Source organism: Miscanthus floridulus, chromosome 8 (genome assembly GCF_019320115.1).
Source record: "Miscanthus floridulus cultivar M001 chromosome 8, ASM1932011v1, whole genome shotgun sequence".
In the NCBI taxonomy this organism is placed as follows: Eukaryota; Viridiplantae; Streptophyta; class Magnoliopsida; order Poales; family Poaceae; genus Miscanthus; species Miscanthus floridulus.
In genome coordinates, this window is record NC_089587.1 from 82,229,801 (window position 1) to 82,253,860 (window position 24,060).

The window sequence follows — 24,060 nt, forward strand, 5'->3', positions numbered from 1 at the left end:
GCATGTGTAACCAAATGGTCCTGGCTACTAGTATTACCTGTTCATCCATCCGTACATGCTTCCACACGTGGTCTTACTAGTTGAAAGCATCTAGGCCTCTAGTTGGGTTTTGATGATGTGATTACTGTGACTAACGTGTGTTTTGCAGAGACAATTAAGTTAGGTCACGGTAATGGAGATCGATTGGGCTATCATGGTGGTCATGTCCCTATGATGGAAATCGTTTCGGTTTTTAAAGGATGAATGACAAGGTTAAGGATGAACTAGTTCTAAGTGTCGTTTGGTGTTGAGGAGACACTTAGAGTAGTTTAGGACTTTATTTTTCCTTTGGCCATACTATTAAGGGCGGGTATGGACGGGTAGCTTGACCTAGGTGAGTCTAGTTGTTAGGTGTGGTGCACACTTGCTAAATCTAGCACTAGGTAGCTCCTAAAAAGCCCTTAGATCCATTGGAGCCAACTTCATTCACGTATGATCGAGAGTTGGAAGTGAATGGAGGGTCAAATGATGATCGGACGCTAGTTCCAGAGTAACTGGACGCTGGCGTAGAGTCTGGTCAGTTCATTTGATCAAGGTGATTTTGTCTAGTGTGACCGGACGTTGAGAGGTGAGTGATCGGACACTAGGTCTCAGCATCCGATCGACTCCAGTAAGGTTCCAGAGAGGGACAATCATGACCGGACGTGTCTGATTAGGGCTGACCGGACGCTGTCCAGCGTCCAGTCACAACTTAAATACTGGAGTTTGAGGAGAACTGACCGGAGCATCTGGTCAGCATGACCGGAGCGTCCGGTCACCCCGCAGAGGCATATAACGGTTTATTTTTCAACCAAGGTTATAAATACTTCCTCCATTCATGTGAGGGGGTACTTTTGCTCATTTCAACAGCTGAGAAACATCTTTGAGAGTGCCAAGAAGAGCAAAGTCCTAGTGAGGTGATTGAGATTTGAGAATCCCAAAGAGAGCCCTCATTAGTGAAAGCAAGAGTAGCAAAGTGTGCATCCACCCTTCTCATTAGGTTTATCATGGTCAAGTGAGAGTTTATGCTTGTTACTCTTGGTGATCGCCATCACCTAGATGGCTTGGTGGTGATTGAGAGCTTGGTGATCATCCGGCGGAGCTTATGGATGACCCAACTCAAATTGTGAGCGGTTGTGGGTGTTTCACCACGATGGAGTGTCAAAGAATCAACCCGTAGAGAGCACTTGATCCTTGCGTAGATCAAGGGGGAGCTACACCCTTGCGCAGGTGCTCCAATGAGGACTAGTGGGGAGTGGCGACTCTTCGATACCTCGGCAAAACATCGCCGTATTCCTGCTTCTCTCTTTACCTTGAGCATTTACTTTGAGCAATTCAATTCTTGTCTTTACATTCATAGAATTGCCATGCTAGAGTAGGATTGGAACATAGGTTACTAAACTTTTGTGCGGTAGATCAATAGAAACACTTTCTAGGCACAAGGGGTTAATTGGGCTAACCGTAGGACTTAATTATTGCAAAAAAATTTAGAATTAGCCCAATTCACCCCTCCTCTTGGGCATCTTGATCCTTTCAATTGGTATTAGAGCCTCGTGCTCACGAATTAGACTTAACCGTCTAGAGAAAGATGTCTCATGGGGATGGACCTCCTCTTATCTTTGAGGGGGTGATTTTCTATATTGGAAAATCTATATGGAGGCGTATTTAGAAGCTCTAGATGTTGGAATACTTAGAGCCGCCTCACAAGGATTCCCAAAACCTTAGGATGCTACACACCTATAAGGCGATGAGGTGAATTACGAGAAATGGAATGCATAGGCTTGAAACACCATCTTTAGAGGCCTTTGCAAAGATGTGTTTAACTGGGTGAGGAACCACAAGGACGCCCATGCACTGTGGTCGGACGTTTGTGCGCTCCATGAGGGAACAAAGAGTGAGCGTGAGGAACGCTATCATCTTGTCATGAAAAAGCTTAACTCTTTTGAGATGCTTCCTAAAGAATGTGCTAATGAGATGTACTCACGTTTGAATATTCTTATAGAGAAGCTCAATGGGCTTGGACTCACTCAAATGCAACCATCCGATGTTGTAAGAAAAATCTTGAGTGTCCTCCCCATTGATAAATATGGGCATATTGTGACCGTGCTTCATCAAGGTGATCTTTCCACCGCTACACCAACACAAATCTTGGGAAAGATCAATGTTCATGAGATGTACATGCACATCACACCACAAGATGGCTCATCCTCTACTAAGAAGAAAGAAAAAGACTTAGCAATTCAAAGCTAGCCAAGAGAAGGGCAAAGCAAGGCTTGAGTATGAGAGCTCAAGTGATGATGAAATTGATGATGTAAGTCTTGCTCTCATGGTGAGAAGAACCACCAAGATGCTAAAGAAGCTCAACTAAGAGTGGCATCAAGTTTGATGGTAAGAAGAAGAAGCTCTTCACTAGCTCTAAGAAGGAAGCCAATCTCTAAGATGGATTGCTACAATTATGGAGAAGTTGGTCATCTAGCACACCAATACACCAAGCCCAAGAAAGACAAGTTCAAGAACAAATATAAGGGCAAGAAAGATGACTCAAGCAATGAAGAAGAAGATGAGAAAAAGAAAAACAAGCCATACAAGAAGAGAGATGGCAAGAAAAAGAAAAGTGGAAAGGCATACATCATCGGTGATTGGCTCACTGGACATTGATTCATCTAGTGACTCATCCGATGATGATAGTGAAAATAAGAAGGTGGCCGCCATTGTTATTGACTCTTCATCATCTTCACCACTGCCACCTGCCATCATCCTCTACACACCTATGCCTTATGGCCAAGGGTGATCACAAGGTATCAAATGATGATAGTAGTGGTGATGAACATGCTAGCAATGATGATAGCGATAGTGATGATGATGAATATGAATCACCTTATTATGATGATCTTGTTAAATTGCTAAATCAATACACTAAGATCATTAGAAAGAGTAGAGTTAAGAATGAAAAACTAGAAGCTAAGAATGATTCTCTTTAACTAAATGTGATATAGCCGAAAAGACCAGTGTTGAACTTAGAGAAGCAAATGATGCTATATCATTCAAACTCAAGGAGCTCAAATCTTCTAAGAAAGAGCTTAAAGATAAACATAATAAACATGAGAGGATACACAATGAGCTCATCACTAGCCACAACATGCTAAAAGAAGAATATACTACTCTTAAGATTAATTATGATAATCTTGTCATTGCTCAAGAATATTTATCTAATGAGCCACATGATGCTACTAACAATGTTGTTAAGATTGATATAGCTACATCATGTGATGATTTGATCATTAAGAGCATTGAGCAAAGTTCTAGTAGCAAGGGCAAGCAAGTGGCTGAGACCGATAGTTATGAGTATATCAAGCTCAAGAATGACAATGAAAAGCTTAAGAAAGATCTTGAAGAGCTCAAAACCACCAACACCTATAGTGCTAGAAACTCTTGATCATGATGGTGATTTGATTCTTGAGAATGAGAAGTTAAAAGAAGAGAACAAGAAGCTCAAGGAAGAGAAAAATAATGATGCACTCAAGGAAGAGAACAAGAAGCTCAAATTAGAGAAAGAGCATCTTAAGATTGGATTTACCAAGTTCACAAGAGGCAAGCATCTTCAAAGTGAACTACTAATGAACACTGTCATGAAGATGGATAGAAGTGGCATTGGGTACTTGGCAAACCAAGAGAAGAAGGCTCAAGCTCAACAACAACAAAAGTCAAAGACAAAGCCAAAGAGATGTTTTGAGTGTGGACAAGAAGGCCACTTTGCCCATGAGTGTCAAACTCCACCACCACAACCCTTGCCCAAGCATGCTAGACCTTGTGCCTTTAATGCTCATTACATGCTTAGAAAGGACTCTAGTGGGAAGATGAAAGTCATCTTCTTAGGACCTCCCAACAAGAATATGCCTAATAAAATTTGGGTAGCAAAGTCACTTGCTATATGTTGCTTCATTGACCTTCAACTTGCTATCCGTTGGACAATTATGTGATCTTGGCTTCCAATGCTTGTTTACCGAGAAGAAAGTTGTTATATCTAAGAAGGATGAGGAGCAAGTGATATTCAAAGGATTTAGATACAACAACCTATATCTAGTGGACTTCACCTCTGAAGATGCTAATTTGAAGACTTGCCTATTTACCAAAACAACACTTGGGTTGCTATGGCATAGAAGACTTGTACATTTTGGGATGAGCTCACTCAAGAAGCTAATGAAGAATGATTTGGTGAGAGGGTTGAAGGATATGAAGTTTAAGAAGGACAAGCTTTGTAGTGCATGTCAAGCCAGCAAGCAAGTTGCAAATACTCATCCAACAAAAGCTTTCATGTCAACCACAAGAGTGCTAGAACTCCTTCACTTGGACTTATTTGGACCAACAACATACAAGAGTTTGGGAGGAAATCTTTATTGTATTGTGATTGTTGATGACTATTTAAGATACACATGGGTATTCTTCCTTCATGACAAATCTGAAGTTGCATCTTGCTTCAAGAAGTTTGACAAGAGAGCACAAAATGAATTTAAAGTGAAGCTCAAGAAGATTAGAATGGACAACGGTAAAGAATTTGACAACACAAACATAGAAGCCTATTGTGATGAAGTTGGGATCAAGCATGAGGTCTCCGCAACATATACTCCTCAACAAAATAGTGTAGTTGAGTGAAAGAACCAGGACATTGATCACTCTTACAAGAACAATGCTTGATGAGTACAACACTCCCGAAGCTCTATAGGCAGAAGCTATCAACACCGCTTGATATGCATCCAACCGCCTATTCCTTCAAAATTTTCTTGGCAAGACACCTTATGAGTTGCTCAATAGGAAGAAGCCTGGACTGTCTCCTTTAGGGTGTTTGGTTACAAATGCTATATCTATAAGAAGTGGTAACACCTAGGGAAGTTTCAAAGACATTGTGATATTGGTTTTCTTGTTGGTTACTCATCAAAGTCCAAAGCATATAGAGAATTTAATCATGCCATAGGCTTGGTTGAAGAAACATATGATGCAGAATTTGATGAATCTAACGGCTCCCAAGGAAGCACATGAGAATCTTGATGATGTAGGTGATGAACCATTGAGGGAGGCTATGAAAAACATTCTGGTTGGAGACATCAAGCCTAATGATGATGAAGATGATGTACAAGTGATCAATCCTCCTTCTTCATCAAGTGTGCCACAAGATGATGAAAAAGATGGGAGAGTAGAAAATAAAGATACTCATGTCTCCCATGAGCAAATGGTGACACAAGCACAAAATGTTGATGCTCCACAACCTCCCCCTCAAGTGGTTGATAGAAGAAATTCATCTCTACTTCAAGCTCATCCACTAAGATCTCATCATAGGGAGTCCATCAAAGGGAGTAATGACTCGCTCACAAAAACTTACTTCATTTATTGAACATCACTCTTTTGTCTCTTGTTTTGAGCCTACCGAGGTAGAAGAAGCTCTTCAAGATCCAGATTGGATCAATGCCATGCATGAAGAGTTGAACAACTTCACCTGCAATAAAGTTTGGACTCTTGAAGAGCTACCAAAAGGTGCAAGAGTCATTGAAACAAAGTGGGTGTTTCACAACAAGCAAGATGATCAATGCGTTGTTGTGAGGAACAAGGCAAGACTAGTTGCAAAGGGGTTCCCTCAAGTTGAAGGTTTGGATTTTGGAGAGACCTTTGCACCGGTTGCAAGACTAGAAGCCATCCGTATCCTCCTTGTATATGCATCACATCATGAAATGAAAACTATATCAAATAGATGTGAAAAGTGTATTTTTAAATAACTTTATTAATGAACTAGTCTATGTTGATCAACCTCCCGGGTTTGAAGACCCTAGATATCCTAATCATGTTTATAGGTTGTCCAAGGCATTATATGGGCTTAAGCAAGCCCCAAGAGCTTGGTATGAGCGACTTCAGGACTTCCTCATTGAGAAGGGCTTCAACATTGGAAGGTCGACACCACACTATTCACCAAGAAGCTTGATGGACATATCTTCATTTGCCAAGTGTATGTTAATGATATCATCTTTGGATCATCAAATGAAGATTCTTACAAAGAGTTTGGTGAATTGATATCGAAGGAGTTCGAGATGTCAATGATTGGAGAGCTTACATTCTTTCTTGGTTTTTAAGTCAAGCAAATGAGAGAAGGGATTTTCATTTCTCAAGAGAAATATACAAATGATCTTCTCAAGAGATTCAAGATGGATGAATGTAAGCCAATCAAGACACCAATGCCAACTAATGGACATCTCGACCTAGATGAGGGAGGTAACACGATTGATCAAACACTCTTCCGCTCTATGATTGGTAGCTTATTATATTTAACCTGCATCTAGGCCCGACATCATGTTTAGTGTGTGTATGTGTGCTAGATTTCAAGCTAATCCTAAGGAAACTCTTTTGATTGCCGTTAAAAGAATCCTTAGGTATCTTAAGCATACACCAAGCATTGGCCTTTGGTATCCCAAAGGAGCTATATTTGAATCAGTTGGCTATTCAGATTCAGATTATGCCGGTTGCAAAGTTGATAGAAAAAGCACATCCAGAGGGCGCCATTTGCTTGGTAGGATCACTTGTGTCTTGGTCCTCCAAGAAACAAAATAGTGTGGCTTTATCTACCGCCGAAGCAGAATACATTGCCACGGGTGCTTGTTATGCACAGATACTTTATATGAAACAAACTTTGCTAGACTATGGAGTAGTTCTAGAAAAAGTACCTCTTTTGTGCGATAATGAAAGTACGGTAAAACTTGCAAATAATTCCGGTTCAACACTCTCGCACCAAGCACATAGATACTCGCCATCACCTTCTTAGAGATCATGTTGCAAAGAATGATATTTCATTAGAAGGTGTAAGGACCGAGGATCAATTGGCGGATATCTTCACTAAACCACTAGATGAGGTGACTTTTTGTCGATTACGGAATGAGCTCAATGTGCTTGATTTTAGTAACTTCACTAAAAAATGAGCTTGTGTTGTCCCTTGCATTGCATTGCATTGCATTGTAATATACAACATGTTTACTTTTTGGTAATGCATATAGGGCTTGTCTAACTTGGTTAAGATAACTACCGAAAAGCGAGTGAAGAAGCTTAACCTTGGATCAAACTTGACAAGCAACTAGATTTACTTTCAAGTATTGCATTGCAAATGCATGAATGTTGCTTTGTCATTTATCTTCAATTGCCCTCTTATTGCCTATTTTCTTAAAAAGAATTATAGCCTAAGGCAAAATATTTTAAAAATTTGAAGGGTTTGAGAGAGGTCACTCACATCAGTCCCAATTGGTGTTTATTAGGATCTTATTGAAGTTGGGACTTGATTGGGAACAGGCAGCATGAAGGACTCTGAAGATTTGCTGGAAAAAGAGTGACCAGACGCTGCACTGGACTCTGAAGTCCAGCGTTCGGTCAGTTCATAGAAGGTGAACCTTGCTACGAAGGAGTGACCAGACTCTGCTATTCAGCGTCTGGTCAGAAGGCGTTCCTGCGTCCAATCGATCGAAGACGAAGGAGATAGGTTGGATTGGACTCTGGCTACGTCCGGTCAATGGTGATCGGACGCGTCCGATCATGATTCTAGGGGTTTTGGATCTCTCTAGAATCGACCAGACTCTGGGTGGCAGCGTCCGGTCGTTGCCACTAGAGCGTTCGGTCAGTTGAAATCGTGCGGGTTCAGGACTTCTTCTCTGTTTCCTTTTCTATCTCGTCGGGGTACCCCTTATATCCCAATCCAACGCGCCATTACATCCCACACCACATCCAATCCACCATTGAACCGTCATCGCCGCCTGCGCAGCACTCGTGCCCTAGCTGCCGCCTCCTAAGCCACCGTGTGCCCGCGCCCTAGCTCCACGCCACCGCAGCAGCGCCACCTGACCACTATGCCGCCCTGCTCTTGCGCTCGCACCGCCACAACCTCATCCCGCGCTCCCATGCCTAATCTGCCACCGCACGCCCCGCGCGTCACCACGCTCGCACCGTGCTCCAGCGTCGTCGCCATACCAAACAGCAGCGCTGCCCTGTGCCTGAGCCTCTGTGCCAGCAAGAAGCCCACGCTATGCCCTAATGCTACCGTACCCCTACATTGCTCCTCGTCGGTGACCTAGCCACTACCTCCACATCTTCTCGGTCACTGAACTTCATCGAGCTAGAACCTTAACCCTAGCCGATTCGGTGGTTCCCTGCGTGTCGTTTCTCTTCTCTTTGGATTGCCGGTTCATCAGGTAGCAAGCCCTTGATTCCAATTTCCTACCTAATTGCTTGCTTCTTAGGGTTTTGTATCTCTAGATATATTGTATTTATTTGTATATCCTATCTATTCTATTGTGCAGCGAGTCATTGTCGTTGTGGTCCCATTAGCAGCTGTTAGTCAACTCAGGGGCCAAGCTCGTGAGTATGGATCGAGGCCAAGCCTCGGAAGTGACAGTTGGCAGTTGATTCTTGTCAGGGCAGTTGTTCTTTTCAGCTTCATTAGATGGCTCAGTGTCAAGAATGTCGGAGGAGGTCCCGGTGATGAGGATCTGAGGCCCCCGCCTCACCAGCCTGCAGATACAAAAGGCAAGGTGACGAAGAAGCTAGCGACAAAGAAGCGCAAGTACCTTGATGTAGATACAGTGAGAGTAGCCGCAATTGCAGAGGCCAGCAGAGCGCTGTAGAGAGAGGAGGTACTCGGAGTGGTGTTGTTATTACAGATCAGCTTTTTCTTCCATCTACAAGGGCTGCACTTGAGCAGGTTGAGCGCCGTCATGGTGGTCCAGCTAGGACTGTCATGGTTGGAGGACGAGGTATGGCTATTGATGAGAGTCAGCCTTAGGGGGAGTCACAGCAGCAACCATAGTCAGTAGAGCAGAGTCGGGAGGGAGAGTAGGCCGAGGAGACAAAGCAAGCACCTCAGCCATAGCTTCGCCGCTCTAGTCGTACCCGTGCTCTAGTCACACCGAGGTTAGAGACATAGCAGAGGGGTTCTCATCCACCGCCTAGACTACAGGGTTCGCCTCCAGTGACTCACTTAGATTTGAGGGCCGCCACGGCCAAACAGGTGCAGCAGCTCAGATTTATGGACTTTGAGCAGTGGTTCCCGCTGAGGAGAGATGACCGAGCTTTAGAGGGTTTCTACACACCACTGTAGGAAGATTTTTATAATGCATATCTTAATAGTGAGGCTGTATTCATATCTCAAAGGGTGTGCAACATTGAGTCCATTATAGCAGCAGCTGTAGAGCATATTCGCCCTTACCTAGCTTACCTGCCAGGGCTGATAGATTTACTTAGATGGACAAGCTTATATGTTCTATCTTGGGTCCGTCAGTTCTATGCTACACTCTGGATTAACCCACAGCACATATTCATTCACTTTGCTTTCAGAGGTAGAGATTACAAGCTAATGAGCTCAAGGGCCAGAGAGATTCTCAGGCTTCAAGAGTAGCCAGTCCGGCTTCATGAGGTTTGCTATGGATAGACAGCGCCTCCCAGATGCCCTCATGGCATTATGGTGCCCCCTACAAATCTAGTCCGCCATTGCTTCACAGAGCCTTTCGACGAGGGGTCGAGCAGGACACCTAGTGATCTCACTCCTACTGCAAGAGTGCTTGATGCTATTATGAGGAGGACACTGCTTCTGAGGATGGGGTATCGCGAGGGCTTGACACGCATACAACTATGGCTTCTAAACTCTCTGATGTAGCAGACTTTGTTTGACATTTGGGATCTCCTTTTATTAGAGATGGATGATACTATTGCAGAGGGGTTCAAGGGTCATAGGCAGCTGCCATATGCTTATTCGATTATATTCTTGATCCATAGGGAAGTTACTATGAGGCCACCTAAGATGCTGGTAGAGTATAGTGGTGCTACTATAGAGTTCCCTGCATACAACATGACTCAGATGATCCGCCATAGTGCAGTGAGGACACCCAGCCAGCCGTGCCATCGTCTAGAGGATGCCAAAGACTACAGCCTAGCAGGATGAGACCATTAGGGGCATAGCAGCTACAGAGGAGGAGCAGTTAGATGCTGAGCAGGAGGGGATGGTCGAGAGCGACCCTAGTGACAGCTTAGATATGACTACCACGTGATATCCCTCAGATGCATCCACGACGACATGACTATGAGGCCAGTAGCTCTAGTTTCAGCTCCACCTACACCGTAGATAGACCCCGCTCTACTTGCCATACTTGAGCGGATGAGACAGGATAAGGCTCGCCAGGCTCACGAGACCACTGCTACATTTGCATAGTTTAGACTCGGCCAGATGAGTTCCAGCGATAGCAGCAGGTGATCCAACAGTAGCAGCAGCAGCAGGCCATGCATCAGCAGCAGCTTGTCATGCAGCAACAGCTACTTGGGTTTATGCAGCATGTTGTGACAGCTATTGGGGCTCCACCGCCACAACCTTCGCCCCACCTTGGTTAGCCTGCCACCACTTCTATGACTCTAGTTGTACAGCCCAGTGAGCTTCAGACTCAGGGACATCCAGCGCCACAGTTTCCTTCACCTACAGAGCAGGTGTCCTAGTAGTTTGCTTCGCTAGTGCCAGCCCCACAGTTCACTCCTCTTCATACGGGCTTTACTTCGCCTCAGAGTTCATCAGTGCTCACCCAGTTTCTAGGAGCCTTGGTGCTTTATTTAGTGAGTTGATAGGGTAGCCTACTCCACTAGAGCTACATGTCCTAGGTCCTTCCATAGTTGCACCTATTACTGGGACTACAAAGACGCCCCCTTTGTCAGTTGCATCATTAGAGCAGGCAACGCCGGTTATAGATCCGACCCAGACCACTTCAGCATCGCTTCTAGCTACAGAGGGTCAGACTGCTCAGAGCTCAGGATCAGATGATGATTGCACATAGTTCCAGCTCGCTCCTCACACCCCCAGCGTCCGACTCATCCGCTGCAGCCCCACCGACCGACCCTTAGGTTTTGGTGTTTGACGCCAAAGGGAGAGAGGGATTGAGTATGTTAGACTAGGGGGATCTTAGTTTATCTATTATATTTGGTTTTTATGTATGATACACTATTATGCATTCGTGTGTTTACTTTTATACATAAAACTATATTTATGTGATAGTGATATCTACGTGATCGTGATACGTGACATGTGTGCTCTCTACTTTGAATCATTTATATGTCATATCACTTGTGTTATGCTCATTTGCTTTGCTTCCGCGTTTTACTCCGATGCAAATGAGCTTTATCACTTGTACTCTTGCTTATTTAATATCTTTTGAGTACATCATATTGGCTTGGGTCATATAAGCTTGCCTAACACTTTTGTTCTTAATGTCAAAAGCTTATATGAACCAAGCATGTTAAAAATCTCATCTCTTTCACATACTCGAGGTGGTATTGTCATCAATCACCAAAAATGGAGAGATTGAAAGCATCTAGGCCCCTAGTTGGGTTTCACTGATTAATGACAATACGTGATTACTAGTGACTAACGTGTGTTTTGCAGAGGCAATTAAGTTAGGTCACGGTAATGGAGATCGATTGGGCTATCATGGTGGTCAAGCCCCTATGATAGAAATCGTTTCGGTTTTCAAAGGATGAACGACAAGGTTAAGAATGGACTAGTTCTAAGTGTCGTTTGGTGTTGAGGAGACACTTAGAGTAGTTTAGGACTTTGTTTTTCTTTGGCCGTACTATTAAGGGGGGTATAAACGGATAGCTTGACCTAGGTGAGTCTAGTGAGTTAGGTGTGGTGCACACTTGCTAAATCTAGCACTAGGTAGCTCCTAAAAAGCCCTTAGATCCATTGGAGCAAACTTCATTCACGTATGATCGAGAGTTAGAAGTGAATGGAGGGTCAAATATTGACCGGACGCTGGTTCCAGAGTGACTGGACGCTGGCGCAGAGTCCGGTCAGTTCATTTGATCAAGGTGATTTCGTCTGGTGCGACCGGACGCTGAGAGGTGAGTGACCGGACGCTGGGTCTCAGCATCCGATCGACTCCAGTAAGGTTCCAGAGAGGGAAAATCGTGACCGGACGCGTCCGGTCACAACTTAAACACTGGAGTTTGTGGAGAACATGACCGGAGCGTCCGGTCAACATGACCGGAGCGTCCAGTCACCCCGCAAAGGCACATAACGGTTCATTTTTCAACCAAGGTTATAAATACTTCCTCTATTCGTGTGAGGTGGTACTTTTGCTCATTCCAACAACTGAGAAACACCTTTGAGAGTGCCAAGAAGAGCAAGGTCCTAGTGAGGTGATTGAGATTTGAGAATCCCAAAGAGAGCCCTATTAGTGAAAGCCAGAGTAGCAAAGTGTGCATCCACCCTTCTCATTAGACTTGTCATGGTCAAGTGAGAGTTCGTGCTTGTTACTCTTAGTGATCGCCATCACCTAGACTGGCTTGGTGGTGATTGGGAGCTTGGTGATCATCCGGCGGAGCTTATGGATGACCCAACTCAAGTTGTGAACGGTTGTGGGTGATTCACCGCAACGGAGTGTCAAATAATCAACCCGTAGAGAGCACTTGATCCTTGCGTGGATCAAGGAGGAGCTACACCCTTACGCGGGTGCTCCAACGAGGACTAGTGGGGAGTGACGACCCTCCGATACCATGGTAAAATATTGCCGTGTTCCTCCTTTTCTCTTTACCTTGAGCATTTACTTTGAACAATTCAATTCTTGTCTTTACATTCATAGAATTGCCATGTTAGAGTAGGATTGGAACATAGGTTCCTAAACTTTTATGCGGTAGATCAATAGAAACACTTTCTAGGCACAAGGGGTTAATTGGGCTAACTGTAGAACTTAATTATTGCAAAAAATTAGAATTAGTCCAATTCTCCCTTCTCTTGGACATCTTAATCCTTTCACTAGTATCTTAAATAAGTATATGTACTACAAGTACATACTTAACCGATCTAATTATATATTTGTCTTTGTGGTATCTTCCTTTGTTCATTCTATAACACGGTATATATAGACTATCAAACACGTCCATGTGTTACAGCAGACAATGTGTAATTTGTTGTGTGACCTCACCTAGACGACCTGTGGTTAGGAGATTTATTTATTTAACGATTATGTCATGTGTTTCGATTCGTCTTGATATCAAATATGTACTATATATATATGTCTGCACGTGTTCGTGTGGCGGACTAATAGCTCATTGATTTCGCCGGGCGATCGAGCTGAGGCCGCGTCATTTTGCTGGCGTTGCAGCGGTGACGACGGCATCCGCATCATGCATACTATCGTGTACGTGCATCATCAGACACACACGACTAGCAGACCGGTAGAGTAATAGGTCGTAGCACGCTGCGGGACTTTTTTTTTGAATCAGCTGCAGGACTATTTTTTTATTAAAGAATGCAATTAATTAGCTCCGCCGCCGCATGCTTAAGGGCATATAGAACAGACAGAAGTTCTTCCAATTTACAACAGCACACAGACAGCTGTGGTCTATTTAGCTGTCCACAAATCGTTTAATGCTTGCATGTTGCTATGATCACTTATGAATATCAATCCTATATACCATTGTGTTGCTAATTGGTGCAAAACAAATCATTCAAAGTAAATCATATATATTATATATATAATGTAATATAATATATTTCATCATAAATCAAATATAGCATACGTCTTCTTCCTCGTCATAAACCAAATATAGCATAGAGAGATGGATGGTTCACATGCTTGTTGCCTATATAGGGTACGTATAATTGTATTTCAGGTGTATTTCTTCTTTTGTTTTTGTATAGGAAAATGGCAAGGTGACATAGGTGTGACCTTGCTCGTCCATTAAACAACACGGCAGGCACAGAGCACACAGCAATGATTAGTATTTTTCTGAAATCTAACTGGTTGCAAGAACAAAGAAAAATATTCTGCCACTCAACACCAAGAATCACAAGAAATTTTCTAGCAGTATAGTTTTGAGACAGCAAAAAAATTGATCTTAGAACTGACTGGGGAATAATAATTCATATCTCGTCAGAACAGTTCTTTTTGTCAGAACAGATATTCACAGGGAACAGAACAACAAGATTGATGACTATAGAGCTCGCTGGTGGAGGAAGCCATAGTCAGATCGACCATCTGCTCATGCGCCGCCGCCTGCCTCATGGTTGCTGCAAATTTAGGGAGGGAAGGAGCTGCTGTTGCGAATCGATAGGGCAATGGAGAAGAACTCGCGCGTGCGGAACAAGAGAAACTCACACCAAGTTTGGCCGCAGGTAGATCCCCACGCGCGCTGCTAGGAGACGACGTCCCGTACAATGGCGCTTCTGCCGTCGTGTTAGCCTCGGAGCACGCGTCGCATGCCGTCGCCTCACGAGAGGACGGCTTTCCTTTCTCGCTTCATTCAATGTCACCGGAGGGGGTGTTTTTTACAAATATACATCTCTACAGAGGGCACTCCTGCGTCCGCCCTAAAACGTCCTAGGACGAGGACGAGGACGTCGCAGGTACAGCCTACGGTCGGCCGGCGCCGGTCTCCGTCGTCCGCAGACACGCTGGAAGGCTAGCTGCCTGTTGGAACACGTACGTACAGAAAGCGGCTGGGTTGGGTGCCTACGACTAGGGCCTAGGGGCATGTATATATACGGTAGTGCCGCTCACGCTCATCATCACTCCGTGTCAAGCAAAGGCAACCACACGGCAACGCACATAATTAAATGCATGATTAACACCTTACCGATACACATGTAAAGCGTACACCCGCTCATGCATCGCGAGTATATATATATGTACTCTATCTAGTACTCCCGTACGTACCTTTTGCGTGTGTAACCAAATGTTCCTGGCTACTAGTAATCTAGTATTACCAGTTCATCCATCCGTACATGCTTCCACACATGGTCTTACTAGTCTCTTAGACAAGTACATGTACTACAAGTACATACTTAACCGATCTAATTATATATTTGTCTTTGTGGTCTCTTCCTTTGTTCATTCTATAACACGGTATATATAGACTATCAAACACGTCCATGTGTTACAGCAGACAATGTGTAATTTGTTGTGTGACCTCACCTAGACGACCTGTGGTTAGGAGATTTATTTATTTAACGATCATGTCGTGTGTTTCGATTCGTCTTGAGATCAAATATGTACTATATGTCTGCACGTGTACTAAATCCATATAGGCATGGGAAAGAGTGAGGGACTAGAAAAACGCCCTGTATTCCAATTCATTTTGGAATCAGAGTATCGGACTACACACCGTTGCTTGACACCAACCCGTACGGATACAAGAGATTGGATCCATCAGATTCCCATCGGATGGTTATGAGGAATGACATATGAAGAAACTTTTCTCCCTTTAATATTAGACTAGTAAATATGTCCGTGCGTTGCGACTTATATGTCATTTGTTGTCTTCTGTGGATATATTACTTTTACTATGTATCTAGACATTTCGTATATCTACGTGTATAGTAAAAACTATGTACCTAGAATATCCAAGACGGTCTATAGGGTGGTATTATTTATGTTTCACCATTTATGAAATTTAAAAAGCTATAATTTATTTTGTGACTAGCCGCTAAATGTCCGATAGCCCCCTATTTATTACACTGCTATAGTTAAATATTGATTTTTGGGACGTTTGAGGACCATAAAAAACTAATTTTAATCTCTATAATTAAAGTCAACAAGGATTACGTGTTGCTGACATGTTTATAATACTTATGATTATAATGGAAAACTTACTTGAGTTTTCACATGCTAGCCTCTTCGCTTATCACATAGATACATTTATTTAGACCAGATTAGACAATAAACTATTTAAATTTTCTATTCACATTTTTTATTAGTTGAATCACCTGCTAAACCAGGTTTCAATAAGAATATGTTTCTCGATCAAACTTACGTTAACAAGTTGGTAGTAGAAAATTTGTCTTAGAGAAAATCAACAGTTGAAAGATCCATAATAATTATTTTTATTAAAAAAGTCAATGGAAAAAAATCACCTAAGAGGGTCACGGATGCAAAAGAAAAAACAAAACAAATCATATATAAAGAAATCGGACGGAAGGCCAACAAAAAAAATCAAACAAAAACTGAAGTGCACCCAAAGGAATGGAGGAAAGAAAATTAATATTGATTAGACCTAAACTGAACCGGGACATGGACTCGGAAAAAAGGATAGGGGACATAATCGAACAATAGATCTTAAAGTGGAAGGGGATTAGAGCTAGATGAAAATAATTATATTGCAGAAATTTTGTCCATAAATATAGAAAAAATAGAGAGTAGAATAGGATTAGGATTCTTACCGAAAGTTTACTCAGGACTTAAAAGGATCTATTTGGATTAGGATTTGAATTTGTACCTATTCAGGTTACCTCAGAAAGCTCTACGTATGTTATTATATATAGAAAACATAAGAAGTTGTAGAGAGATAAAAATTAATAGTTTTCACATTCACGGAGCTAGTTAGAGGAGGTCATACAAAAAAAATGGGTACAAAAATGAGCTGAAATTTTGCCTCTTTATTATTAGGTATAGAAAGAAACAGAAGAAATTGTAGAGAGACGAACATTAATAGTTTTCACATTCACATAATTAGTTAGAGGAGACCATACCAAAAAAATGGGTAACAAAAAAATGGACTGAAATTTTGACTCTTCATTATTAGGTATATATATAGATATAGATATATATATAGATATAGATAAATACATATATCCTATAATCCTTACCTAGTTATGACTGAATTTATCATATACTCTACATGCTTTTTAGTATTTCATCGCCCATATCTGTAGGATCTTTGGTTGGCCTAGAGGGGGGTGAATGGGCATGTCAAAATAAACACTCAAACTTTTATCAATTTCACCCTACGGCACTGATGCTCTAACGGGCGACACTGCCGAACTGCGGCAATGCCGGGCCAAAACAGCAGGCACTAGCCACACCTGCAGACAACTTCGAGTCACAATTCAAAATCAGTGAACAGAAACTTAGATCGGAGAAATTTCTCAGCTTACTGCAGGTATGATAGTCGCAGATTGAGAGCTGGAAGTTAGTAGGAACACCACACACAAGTAGATCGACTAGAAACCCTAGAAATCATCTCAACAACAATATGACATGCAAGTAATGTAAATCAAGCACAAGAGACACAATGATTTATCCCGTGGTTCAGCTCGCCACCAAGGCTTGCCTACATCCAGAGGTTAGCCACTAAGGCTTAGGGCTTTCCAACCCTTCCTCGTTCTCAAGTCAAGAGACTTAACTCTTGAGATGAGGGGTGAGTTTACTAGCTTCAAGAAATGGTTACAAACCTCCCGGGGCCGGGGAGGAGGGAGAGCGACGGCCGACCAGCCGGCGGCAGTGCCGCACGACGACGAGGGTGATGCGGCGAGGGCTGGTAAAATCTGATAGGGGATGTCGTCGGAGGCGAACTCGTACACGATGCTGGTCCGCCTTTGCGCAAGGCAAGGGCGCAGGAGCCACTCGCGTCTGGCAGGGGGCGTCAAGGAGGAGAGAGGACCGACGGCCTCCGACCGGCCTCTCGTGTGACGGTGGCGGCAGGCGACGGCGACGCCGCCGAGCAAGGGCATGGGAGTGGTGGCGCCTGGCTCAAGCTACGGCGACTGCAGGTGCACGACAGCCTCGCGTACCCCTTCGGCGTGGGGGTTGGGGGTTCGTGCGTGGGCTGTTGCGTGGGAGAGGGAGGGGGCCGCAATTACAATACTAACCTTTCACTCATACAAATAATTAGCGCTAATTAATTGTTTAGGGACCAAGAGGAACCAAGAAGTACCCCACCATTGTAAAAGAGTTCTAAAAAACATGTTGTTCAAGTGTTTTTAGGCGTTGTTCACCGTTTAGTGAAAAAAAAACACGTCCACTATCCATGCATCAAAAATTCCAAGAAGCTGATGAGAGCCTTTGCTAATGTTCAATATGTATACCTATCATTCAATATATACTGTTACTGGTATTTACGGGGCATTTTTTTTAGAAACCACACAGCTGTTCATTAGGTCTTTTTTTCTTTTCTATAGAAATGTGCATGTACGTTGTAACATAATTTACTTATTTCATCACATGTCACCGTACCTAGACGATTTGCGGCATGGAGATTTGTCCAACAATCGTGTCATTTGTTTCAATACATATTCGAATTGCTATGCCAGCTCAAATCATGATCTTCACCAACTTAGATTTGGTTCTCTCGCGACAACTCGGAGGAAGAGTGGCCTCTGGCCTTGGGCCGGGAAGGGATGTAATACCTGCTCTTGATGCGTCTGCTTGGAATCATACTTTGTACCATTGCTATATATGGTTTGTGAGCCCGGGCCAATAAGGGATAGTAGAGAGGGACGTAAGGGCATTATGGTAAGTAAAGAAAATACACTTGAAAAAAAAACGCTTCTCTGTTGAACATCTGCATCACACCACCACTTTATCTTATTATAAGTGGTTCAGATTGGTCGCCCGATTATGGTCAGTCCTAAAGGACCAATGCCATTTCCTGTTCACACACGGCTCGTCGTATATAAAATATTTTTTGAGTTTGTGACTAATATGCACATGCTGGTGAATATATGATAATGATATGATTGGGTTGGAACTGAGACACCACGAACGTCCAACGAGAAAGGGGTCCAGGTGATTAATGGAAGGCATGACGAAGCTGCGTCTGTGATTTGAACGCCAGACACGTAGGATGGACACCGGGAGAGAAAAGCTAAACCCTAAAGCAACGTCAGTTTGGGTTAGTTAAGTGCAGCAGATCAGTGTTAATATTCAGCTTGTGCTCATGAGTCATGAGTGCTGATTGGCAGGCTGGGCCTATAAATTGAGAAGCCCCCTCCCTCTCCTGCTCTGCAATGCAAACTACCACAGCAGAGTGATAAGCAAGCAAGCTTCTCACTCATCAGAAAACAGCACCTGGCGTTAGTGAAGCTAGTAGCCATGAAGGTAGAGCGCGACCTCCACATGAGCCGGGGCGACGGCGAGGACAGCTACGCCTCCAACTCCAGGCTTCAGGTACTGTACCTGTGCTTCTTCTTCTACATCATGCATGTCTCTGCCGATCTGCTCATGTTGCATGCGCATGACTGTGGACCTGTATGCATATGCATGTTCGTCTCAACACTCGCTTACACATGTTCCTCAGGAGAAGTCCATACTGAAGACGAGGTCGGTGCTACACAACGCTGTGGCGGCGGCGCACGCGTCGTCGCTCTCCTCCAGCGGCGGTGCCATGGTCGTCGCGGACCTCGGCTGCTCGTCGGGGCCCAACACGCTGCTCGTCGTCTCCGAGGTGCTCGGAGCGGTCGCCGACCGCCGAGAGGATCTGGCGATGGCAGCCGCCGGCTGCAGCCAGCCCCCGGCGACGCACGTGCAGTTCTTCCTGAACGACCTGCCCGGGAACGACTTCAACCTCGTGTTCCAGTCGGTAGAGCTGTTCAAGAAGCTGGCCGTCAAGGACAAGGGGGACGCGCTGCCGCCGTACTACGTCGCCGGGCTGCCGGGCTCCTTCTACACCCGGCTGTTCCCGGACCGCTGCGTGCACCTCTTCCACTCCTCCTACTGCCTCATGTGGCGCTCCAAGGTCCCCGACGAGCTCGCGGGAGGCGCCGTCCTCAACGAGGGCAACATGTACATCTGGGAGACCACGCCGCCGGCGGTGGTGGCGCTGTACCGGAGGCAGTTCCAGGAGGACTTCTCGCTGTTCCTCAGGCTGCGCCACAGGGAGCTCGTGTCCGGTGGCCAGATGGTGCTGGCGTTCCTCGGCAGGAAGAACAAGGACGTGCTCCGTGGCGAGGTCAGCTACATGTGGGGCCTCCTCGGGCAGGCTCTTCAGTCCCTCGTCAAAGAGGTCTGCTCTGTTTTCTTCTCCTGTCTTGTGCAACATCATCCATCAAAGGAAATCCTGAACTGAACCGATGAACCCTAGTTAACTGATGTATTGCATTTGCATGCATGGCACCATGGCACAGGGCCGTGTGGAGAAGGAGAAACTGGACTCCTTCAACCTGCCGTTCTACGCCCCGTCGGTGGACGAAGTGAGGGACGTGATTAGGCAGAGCCAGGCATTCGACGTCACCCACATCCAGCTCTTTGAGTCCAATTGGGATCCGCACGACGATATGGAGGACGACGGCGACCTCGTGCTCGATGGCGTCCAGAGCGGCGTCAACGTCGCTAAGTCCATCAGGGCCGTGCACTACCGGAAAAACGGCCTTTGCCGAGATCCGAGATTTTTGCCGAGAACAAAAACGCGGGCTCTCGGCAAAGAAAACGTTTGCCGAGAGCAGCTCTCGGCAAACACCAGCCGTCGGCAACTGACAGGATCGCTGTGGGCCTGCCTCTCGGCAGGCAACAGGTCTCGGCGAAGTGGGCCGTTTTGCCGAGAGCTGCGCTCGGCAAAAAATGCCCGTCGGCAAAACGGTCCTTTGCCGTAGGCCGCCCTCTCGGCAAAATCAGGCTCTCGGCAAAACATTGCCGCGGCCCATAGCCGTGACGTGCCCTGACGGCGTCACCGCTTTGCCGAGAGCCTCTCCGTTACTGCTCTCGGCAAACCTCTTTGCCGAGCGCCGCTCTCGGCAAATATTTGCCGAGAGCCCCTCCCAGGCTCTCGGCAAAGGTGGTTTCTATATTTCATGTGCATGTGTTTCTCTTCTCCTAACTCTCTCCAATTATGGTCTTCAAAGTAGTTGACATAGACCTCGTACTGCTTTCCTATTTGTTGTTCCCCATAAACCAAGATTTACTTTGGTACGATCATAGCTATACTAAGAGTAAGATTGATTTGAAAACTTCTGCAAGAACCTGATTATGGCAAGAACTATGTCAGTATACAACAGTGTGTTTTTTGAATTAAAGGACCAGGAAAATATTTTTCAATCATAGAAATGTGTTAGTGACGCTCATTGATCCAGTGTGTGTGTTAATTTTCTGCTCTTTGGATAGCTGGATCTAAGGATTTTTCCCCATGTATTTTGATTAGTGTTTGTTGCACTATTTGTTGGGAGATTTAAGGTTTGTGGTGTTCCTTTCCTACTGTGTTGGTTTATGCCAAACGGTTTCTGAAACCTTAATCCAAAGATGACCTCTTGCTTTAGTTCGGCTACACACTGCCTCTTGAGAAGCTGGAACTCCTTGTACTCTTCCTTGGCCGAGATGATGGCCTTCACCTTGTCAATGACGTCTTCCTTCACCTTGGTGCAAGGGTTCACCCCTTTGCTGGGGATCTGGGACAGGTGGAACTTGAGCCTGCTGATGCCGCCGTTGAGAACCTTGTGACAGAACCTGCACCTGACCTTGTTTCCATCCAGCTTGTCGCAGTACTCCCAGCAGGCGTCTCTCTCCCGCACTGGGGCAGTGGACAGTGAAGAACGTGCTGGAAACAGGAACGCAGCACATTAGCATTGATACATGAACGTTTTGGGTTATAGATGGTGCAATCAGAGCAGGAAAATTACTTTATGGTGTGGCAGCAGGGCTTCAGACTGGTATCTGCAAATGAATAAATGTAGGGTCCATAAATGTATTAGTTTCCACATAAAAAGAAAACTGCTCCTGATGAAATGCAGGTATCGTAACTGATACAGGGCATACTCGGATCAGCTAGAGCTAGAGTTAGCTAACAACTGGTTGAAGGTTTAGCTAAAAATTAGCCCATCTATTAGCAATTAGCGCATTTTCATCAATAAACATATTTGGATCGTATCTAGCCCCCATATTATTTCAGGAAGCTAAAAACTTTAATAATATTCAGAAATATGCATTTTCATCAATAAACATATTTCATCAACTTTCTGTGTGCCAGGAAAATAAGAAATAGTATAGCTGAAAACCATACCAATTCACTTACATACCCCACTCAACTGTAGTGGTAGTAGTAGTTAGTGTAGTAGTAGTTGTAGTAGTTAGAGTAGTAGTAGTTGATAATTAAGCTGCATGTGGTTCCTTGATATATATGTGGTTGTCGGCCATCGTGCCGTGGTTTTCTTTCAGGTTTGGAAACCTCACCGTTCAGGGGAGATGCTGCCGAATTTTTGAGTTGACGTTATTTTGCTTCTTTCTTTCTTTTTGCAGGAGCCGAGTCGGAGTACCTCGGTGTCCCCAGGTCTGCCCGCACCGCGTCGCCTCGCCACTGCACCGACCCGCCACGGCCCCGCTAGCCTGACTTCACCGCCACCTAAGGTATAACCGCTCTTTCTTTGTCCTGGTCATGTATCTCCACGTAACCCAATTAGGTGTCTCCCGTTCGAAAGAGATACGGTTAGAAATATGCAGATCTTTGCATATCAATAACCGTATCTGTTTTGAATTGTCCATATTTTTTGGACAGCCCGAGGATGCGCAGATGGTGTTAGTTTCCATGGTCTGCTCCGATCCGAGACAGAGTTTCAACAGTACCTTCTTGTTGTTCTCCGGATACACAATCTCCCCGTCGGGACGTGTATTTGGAGAACAGGAGGAGCGGAAGGACGAGCAGGACGCCGAGGCAAGCGGTTCCAGTTCCACCAGAACCTCGGGTGTCTACCAACGAGGTCCGGCGAGCCTACCTGAGCGGCCGATACCTGAGGCTCTACGCCCGGTCATTCGACCCGTTGGGCAAAAGTACGTAACTTTTACATTTTTTCGCTCCTACATATGATAGAATCACAATGGAAACTAACAGTTTTTTCTTAATCACTTATGCAGGTCTTGGAAGGTCGTGGTCCCAGGTGCTCACAAAAGGTTGCCCAATGGCATCCTGGGTCTTCTCTGTAGGGAACACTTCCCAGGCTTGGTTCGCTACGCCGAAGCTCTGGAGCCGGCCTACACGTACGAGCACTACGTCGCCGCCCCTGATGCGGAGGACGAGACAGGCCGCACGTACGAAAGCGTGGTGGAGCGGGTTATGTGCGAGTTTTGGGTAAGTCTTCCTCCCACTACTTTGCTCAATACATTGCATTCGCTAGAGTTTCTTGAACCAGTGTATTGATACATCTTTTCTATATGCAGGACTTCTTCAAATGCGCCGAGGGCTACGAGGCGAGGGCAGCCAAGGCGGCGGCCAAATCTTTTAGAGGTCGCATCTCAGACATGCATTACGAGGCGCGGCTCCAGGCCATCATTGATTACTGTGCTGTCTACGAGCAACGGAAGGTAAAGAAAGAAGATGCAAGATTAATGCATCTGACCAAAGAGCAGTACCTGAAGGTAAATATACAACATCAATATTGATTTCTTCTGAGATTGGGTAGGCTTGAATTGTTCTTATATCTGTCAATGTACTTGATGTCGTACAGGTGCCTCCTGGCTGGTGCGCCAATAAAACGCGGGCCTAGCAAATGATGGTCGACAGGTGGGTGAGTGGCAATTGGGCGGATAACCACACCGTCCTCCGGGAACGACGTTTGCTGATGCCAGGTGTATCACACCACCAGGGCAACCTTAACATCCACGAATTCGGGGCTAAATGGGTACGTGACTTGGTGTAGCTTCATTTATTCTTTCAGACGTTTATTCCTGCATGATTTATAATCGTCTTGTTGTTTTTCTTGCAGTCGGCTGCACATCAAAACCAGCCATGCAGAGAGCTCAAGTCATGGGTTCTGGCCCACAAGGGCAAGGCGACAGACAACATCAACTGGAACCCGGACGACCCAGCCGAGTCGTTCACCAACGAGAGCATCCCCGAGCGCATCAGTCAGTACACCGAGGCGGCAAGGGGAGTCCATGGGGCAGACTAGGATCCGCACACCGCGGACATTGACGACGACATCGTCATGAGGGTGGGAGGAGACAAGAAGCATGGGCGGTACCTCATCGGCAACAGCACGCTCGACCCGCACACCACTCCCACTCTCTCATAGGTCCATACAAGCAGCACGAGCGGTAGCGTGCCCATACGCCCAAGGCAGGACACTTCGACGCATCGTGTGGCAGCACTACAGGTTATTTCTGTTTTATTCGTCGTTCATTGGTTTTACATTCCTCGAAATTGCTTGTAACAATGCGGTGAAAAATTATAGGCTTAGGTGCATGCGCTCAAGGAGCATAAGGCTAGGGTGGAGGAAGAGCGACAGAGGGAGTGGGAGGCCAAGTGACAGAGGTGGGAGGCCGAGCGGGCGAGGTTTGACGCCTT

At 45.1% G+C, this 24,060-nt stretch overlaps 2 protein-coding genes across 2 annotated transcripts; both read left to right on the forward strand.

Moving 5' to 3' along the window:
- The first annotated feature begins 18,822 nt into the window (after positions 1 to 18,822).
- On the forward strand, positions 18,823 to 20,528 carry LOC136472774 (anthranilate O-methyltransferase 2-like). The gene is made up of 3 exons (XM_066470479.1): positions 18,823 to 18,962; positions 19,093 to 19,797; positions 19,919 to 20,528. The coding sequence occupies exons 1-3, from the start codon at positions 18,888 to 18,890 to the stop codon at positions 20,381 to 20,383; spliced, it is 1,245 nt and encodes a 414-aa protein (XP_066326576.1). The 5' UTR covers positions 18,823 to 18,887; the 3' UTR covers positions 20,384 to 20,528.
- A 1,762-nt stretch (positions 20,529 to 22,290) lies between these two features.
- Positions 22,291 to 23,260, forward strand: LOC136469486 (uncharacterized). The gene is made up of 4 exons (XM_066467664.1): positions 22,291 to 22,547; positions 22,632 to 22,845; positions 22,935 to 23,132; positions 23,222 to 23,260. The coding sequence occupies exons 1-4, from the start codon at positions 22,291 to 22,293 to the stop codon at positions 23,258 to 23,260; spliced, it is 708 nt and encodes a 235-aa protein (XP_066323761.1).
- The last annotated feature ends 800 nt before the right edge of the window (positions 23,261 to 24,060 follow it).